Below are 6385 nucleotides of genomic sequence, written 5' to 3'. Positions count from 1 at the left end.
TTGTCCCAACTAGCTATCTTAAGATGAATGCACTAACTGTAAGTCGCTTCGGATAAGAGTGTATGCTAAATGACAAACATTTCAAATGTAAAAATATGCCAGCTGAGTTTAAATGCTGCAGTTGTGGTTGCGAACATGCACCCGTTTCGGAAGTGTGCAGTTAGGGTGAAGGAGACAGAGGTGGCAAGAATAATCCAGAGGTGTTGAGAACAGTGGAAGAAAGGTGTGAAGTTGAAGAAGTAATGGTTGTAGGAGTAGAGGCAGAAAATGATATTCATTGTCAACAGAGGGATCCTGACATGTTGCATGTTAAGAAGGTGGGCTTTGTAGCATTTATTTACTTTGGTTATCAATTGCACAGTGCAAATGGAGAGGAAATATGAGAAAATAGGCATCATTGTGTGTGGGTTTAGCGTTTTAAGGGTGGCTCAAGGATTTTTCTGCAGAGGCATTACAAGGAATCCTGTCAATGAATGCTCTGTCCTTACAGGTACCTGAGCCTGTGTAGGGTTGTGACTGCGATGGTTGTTAGATTTTTTGTGGTTGTATGTTTTTGTTTTTTGTTTCAATACCCCGTACAGTAGATGGCGGCAATACACCAAGATGTGTAGTCTGCCATAAAACTTAAAAGAAGAAGACAAAATAACCAGTGACTCTTTCCGGGGCGAAGTTTAAGCCACAGGTTACAAAACTGTTGCGAAGTTCATTGTATTTATCCAGCCTTTTATATCAAAACAGTGCAGACAACGAACTATTAGATTGCACGAGTCATGTTGTTCGTAATTATTACATGGAATTATATCTATTGTTACGTTTCTCATGGGTTTCAGATATTAGATATATCGTAGGATGGGGTATCGGAACTGTAACTGGTTAACTAGTTAGCTTGCTGTTTCGGTTTCTAGCATAGCATCATCAAGCTGTTTTTTTCTGGACACGGAACAATGTTTTTTGGTGCAATTGTACAGTTGTTTACCGAACTAGGAGGACCTATACTAAACGCTGAAGAAAGTGCAGCCATGGCTGGAAGAGTAAACACCAGCCCTCCGGTGAAATGCTTGTTCACGAGCAATGAGTCAATAGTCACGATCAGTCTTCTACGGTGAGCTAGTGTACATTTACATTTAGGTCGTGTCATATTCCTCATGTGACATGTCCTCGCCGTCACCGGTACAAATTCGAGAGGCGAACGCACACCTGGCCGCGGTGCACAGGCGGGTAGCAGAACTGGAGCAGCGGCTCGAGGCAGCAGAGAACACCGTGAGGGAGCAAGCAGAGAGTCTCATCAGGAAGGACGAGCAACTGAGGGCTGCTACCCAGGAGATCACCGAGGCCAAGAATAAGTAAGTGATGGAGGTGTTGTCTCTTCAGGCATTGCCAAAGCTCCCTTTCATTTGCCAATTATTGTTGTTTCATATGTGCATTGTGTGGCTGAGACTGCAGAAAAATGTGCTGAGTTTATCATCAATTTCTCTTTTTATCTAACTTTTCTCTAGAGAGATTTACTACCTCCACGAGAAGCTGTGCAAGTCAGAGGACACCATCCAGAGGTTTCAGAACATGGTCAAGGAGAAGGATGCTATGATAGGCCAGTTGCAACATCGCTGCCAGCTCCTGGACAACATCTGTAAGAGCAGGCCTTTACTAGACAGTATGCTGTTCCATATGGCTGAGGCAGAAAGACTTGGGCCAGTGGTGGGGATGGGTGAACCCACTGTCAAAACATCCCTCACAGACGGGGAGTCAAACTGCAGTCCCAACCGCATCTCTAACCACAAAGACTTCTCTCTCAGTGAGGATGACCAGGAGCTGGATGAGATAGTGTTTGGAACAACTGTATAGTACAAGGCCCCTGAGAAGAGTTAGGTTAGTGAAGAGGTTCTAGAAGAGGGTGGTACTTGAAGTAGAGGCATGAGTCATTTCAAAACATCTGCATGTTGTTATTGAATTTTTTATTAAAATCTCAAATAGAACATTTGTGCTCTAAGTAGTTCTTTATACTCTGCAGATAACTTACAAGTTAACATGATGTCACATGGGGGAACTGCTTGACATGTTATGAAGCCTTTGGTTTAACCAAATAAAGGGAAACTAATCTGCCTTGATTCCACATCTTAACCAGACAATAACCAGGTGTCCATTTGACATCAGTTTCTGTTGTTTTAACTGGTGTATTTTTGTACTGTAATATTTGGAAATGGTGTAAAAATGACCTCTGTTTATGTTCAGCTCAAAGTGTTCAAACGTCAAAAAGTGTTGAGAAGGTCAGAGTTCAGAAAGTACATCTGTCGCACATGCAAGGCTAGGTTCTACTGCATCCCATGCATTTGACTATATAGTATACACGCTTCAGTCATTCTGCACTTGACAAAGTTTTTTTTTAAAGTGACAATTAAACTTAAAGTGCTTGAGGTTATTTTCGGGGAGTGTACTTACTCTACATGTATCCCATGTAAGCATGACATTTAATGGTTAATCTAAGACATACATTTGCCTCTTGTTGGCGTCAATATTTGCTTTAGAGAAGCAAAGTCTATGCAACATTGAAGTTTGCGTCACTCTTTACAGTACACTCACTCTTGGATTACATACGATGCTACATAGATGTGACATTCCAGTAGGGTCAAAAGCAGGGGAAATCATGCCTTGTGCTCATAATAATACTGTACTGTTTTGCTTAGTCATTCTATAAGCAATATTATATATTGTTTTGGCTTAAATCATCAGGTGGCTAAAAGTATTGTGTTATGTCTGCTGTGTCTTTCAGTACAACTGCATGATTGTGCAGCTTAAACTGTTCCTCTTGAAATGTCAATGTGTGTTGCTCTGTTCATTTAAGAAAATATTTTTTGAGAAGTGGTATTTTGATTCAATGAGGAAGTTTTTTTTTAGCAAAAGACCAGTCTGCTACATTAATAAATTATTTATTTATACAATATTTACTTCATTTATTTGGAAAAAGACAAAGTTAATAGCTTGGAAGTGTCACTAGCTACTTTTCATACTTCAGGGATAATATGACTGAAAAACAATACTTAAATCTTTGTAAAACATTCCCCGTGCCTGTGTCTTTTCTAGAAGGGGTATGGTGTCTGACACAGGCTATGGTGGCAATGTTATTTTGACAACTTTATCCCTATGGAGATGCACACGTTAGAAGCTATGTGAGGGAAGTTCAGATAACTGCTCTAGACACCTATAGGCAGGAATGCAACCCTTTTTTTTTTTTTTTCCAGAATATTAATGTACTGAGACTTCATTGTATATTCTGGGAAGGATTTTTAGAAAAGTTCACAGTGGGCATATCAAGGGAAAGAAGAACTACATTTAACACTGTTGATAGTACACATTAGTCTTTATTCATTTCAATATAAAACATTTTCATAGCAGGAGTGACCAATGTGACTCCCCCCCCCCCCCCCCCCATTCATTTAGATAAACATTGAGACAAAAAAGTAATTTTGCACAATATATGGTTCGTTATATAAGATTCCAATCACTCTGCTTTGGGCAATAGTGATCATTTTGGCCAGGCATTATCATTGCTGCAGTACCAGCTTCCACCTGCCAATGCAGTTGTAGAAGCCTTAAGCACAGTCAGGGCCAAGCGGCTGGCGCAGCACCTCCACCATGCCTAGTGGCCTGGAGCTCCCCATTAATCCCACAATATCCTGGGAATAGTCCCCAGAGCACTTGCTCCTGACAAAGGGCCTGTTGCCACTGGTCAAGGAACACTGGAGCAACCAGCGTGGAGAGAGTGTGGCTACTGGGGACCAGTTTTGTGAGGAAGGAGGGGGCTCACCGCAGGGCTACTCACTGGGTTCCTGTAATGATCTGAGCAGAAGGAAGACACCCGGGGGAAGGCCAGGTGGCTGCCGTTCAGAGCCTGAAGCCGGGTGACTGCTGTTGGTGCTTTACTCAAAATGCCGCTTACAATCTGCTGTAGTGAACAGGCTACACCTGAACAAGAAAGAAAATACAATAAATAATGACCTAACTGGCCCTAGACAGAATAGATTTTGACCCAACGCTTGCTTACAACTGCCTAGGCTTTGCTTACAGTGGAACTGGAGTCAGACAGGCTTGACACTACGGAGCCGGCGCAAAATATGGCTCGGAAACCTTACCTCCATCCAGGGATGAGAAATGCGTGGTAGGTATCGTCCCATTATCCCAATTGTTACACCTAGAAGATTAGATGACTGCTACTCTGCATAATGAACAAACATTGTGTCAGTCAAATCTATGTGTTGGAATATAACACACCCATGTGTCTCAATTTTTTTGATGGGCCAAAATACATTTCAGACATGTTATATTTATTATGTTTTTATTTAAATGAGTGAATCAAGATAAAATGATCACGCTTCGTGTAGACTACAGTGTTGTATTGATGAACTGTCCATGGTACTGAAAACTACATTCCCCACATTGGAATCACAATTACAGGAAGTCACGTGGTTGAACAATATCGTTTCAAGGGCAATTTTTCCGATGTGTTTACATTAGCTAACACGTGTAATTACTAGCTACAGTGTAATTTCTTAAATATAATATTATAGCAATTAGATATGGACGGATTTGGTTCCGATTTTTCATCAGGTGCTGGGTCCGGTAAAATGGATACCGGCACAATCATGGAGCAAGTAAAGGTACAGATTGCGGTGGCTAATGCGCAAGAGCTCTTGCAGGTAACGTTTAATTGTTTTGAGCTAGCAAGCTAGCTAGGTAGTAGAAAGATTGTAGTTGTTTGTATCCAGGTATATAGCTAACTAATGCAAAAGCAACAGTTAGTTAGCTAGCTCAATAGACCATATCCAAACTGGGCATATCCAGCTAATGATTTTATTTGCATGGTCTTTAACTTGCTATCTTCTTAAACTCCTTGTCCGAGGTCGTTGAGCCTGAACTATGAGGTGATAATGACTTTCTAGCTCACTGACATGAAGGTGGGTTAAACTTTTTTCATTTTTCTTTGTTCTAGAGAATGACAGACAAATGTTTCAAGAAATGCATAGGCAAACCTGGAGGCACGTTGGACAACTCTGAACAGGTAACTGTTATGCCAGTGTATTTTATTTGCAGATTGATGGGATGGTATATGAAGTGTAATTTCAAACCTCAGATAAGGTGCACATTTGAACATGCTAATGTTATGCTGTGGGACTGGGTAATGCTCACTGATATATTTGTCTGTTTATTGCAGAAATGCATCGCTATGTGCATGGATCGATATATGGATGCATGGAATACTGTGTCCCGTGCCTACAACTCCAGACTACAGAGGGAAAGAGCTCGTATATGAACATTGTCCTATTCTGCCAGCCACACCTTTTGCAAAGCCAAAACGTATGGCAGGGAAGGTGTTAGTGGCTGAGGCTGCAAGAGGTTATGTGGCATGATGACACACACATTTCTGTGAGAACACCTAACGGACAGGTTTGGAGACCCTGTGAATGGCAGCAATAATGATAGTGGACATTTTCCTTTCACTAAAAGGATATTTTAACAAATGGATATCTTCTATTGTTTTTTATTATTTAAAGTGTCATGAATTAATAATGTTAAAAATGAAATATTCTCTGCAATTATTGTAAAACTCTCTAACTGTCCCCTAAAAGTTCAGTGCCAGCCATTCTTCAGTTGGCTACTGGCTGTGAGTGTGGGTGAAACCCCAGTTCCCTGATGGGATTAGGCAAGGCTTCTTTTACCACCTTGCTAAACCTGGTTTCTTCCTTGTGGAAGAAATGAGGAACAATTTTTTGTTGTTTTCATAACTGTGAACCAGGCACTCGGACCAGCTAAACAATCCTATATAATACGTGTCGAGAACAAAACAGTATCCAGTTGTCACTATCTGCCCTAGTGGATCTGTTTAACAGGGTCTGCTGTGGTGCAGACTTTGTATTGAACCTGTTTTAAACCTGGCTGCTTTGTGTGCTTCGTTTGTTAGATTACTGGGAAAAGCTCTCCTTCATTCATCCCTTTGATTTGTGTAAGGAAGTAAAAACTAAATGCCCTGTGAGTGCTTAAAGATAGGTGCCGCTGCTCAGAAGTGTGTTTGTGACTGACTGGAATTGCCTTTTTCACTTGTGAGACGTAAATAAATCAATTCTGATCAAGCATTTGTGCCCTGTTTTATTTTTTTACCTTTTTAAATACTTATTCCTTGCATATTTCATATACATTCTCCAATGCTGGGGGAAACAGTGTAGTTGTGTCATATTTCTTGTAGCGCCTGAACTGCTTCCAGAAGTGTAGATCTAGCTACACTACATAAAGATGCTTTCATGCAAGGCTCAGTTCCTGAGCATCTGCTATAAAAATTTAGCCTCTCCAACTTTTTGATGGTTGGCCCACAGAATTTACATTAAAAAGCTGGTTG

General features: G+C 40.9%; 2 protein-coding genes across 2 annotated transcripts; both read left to right on the top strand.

Annotated features, from left to right (window-relative positions):
• On the top strand, positions 1-2862 carry LOC109902450 (vimentin type intermediate filament associated coiled-coil protein). The gene is made up of 2 exons (XM_020498804.2): positions 1-1343; positions 1497-2862. Exons 1-2 carry the CDS (start codon positions 1153-1155, stop codon positions 1840-1842), a joined length of 537 nt encoding a protein of 178 aa, XP_020354393.1. The 5' UTR covers positions 1-1152; the 3' UTR covers positions 1843-2862.
• Positions 2863-4451: 1589 nt separating this feature from the next.
• LOC109901539 (mitochondrial import inner membrane translocase subunit Tim13) lies at positions 4452-6123 on the top strand. The gene is made up of 3 exons (XM_020497537.2): positions 4452-4691; positions 4985-5053; positions 5207-6123. Exons 1-3 carry the CDS (start codon positions 4572-4574, stop codon positions 5303-5305), a joined length of 288 nt encoding a protein of 95 aa, XP_020353126.1. The 5' UTR covers positions 4452-4571; the 3' UTR covers positions 5306-6123.
• The last annotated feature ends 262 nt before the right edge of the window (positions 6124-6385 follow it).

This window comes from Oncorhynchus kisutch, linkage group LG13 (assembly GCF_002021735.2).
Source record: "Oncorhynchus kisutch isolate 150728-3 linkage group LG13, Okis_V2, whole genome shotgun sequence".
NCBI lineage: Eukaryota > Metazoa > Chordata > Actinopteri > Salmoniformes > Salmonidae > Oncorhynchus > Oncorhynchus kisutch.
This window is presented reverse-complemented; position numbering and strand designations above follow the sequence as displayed.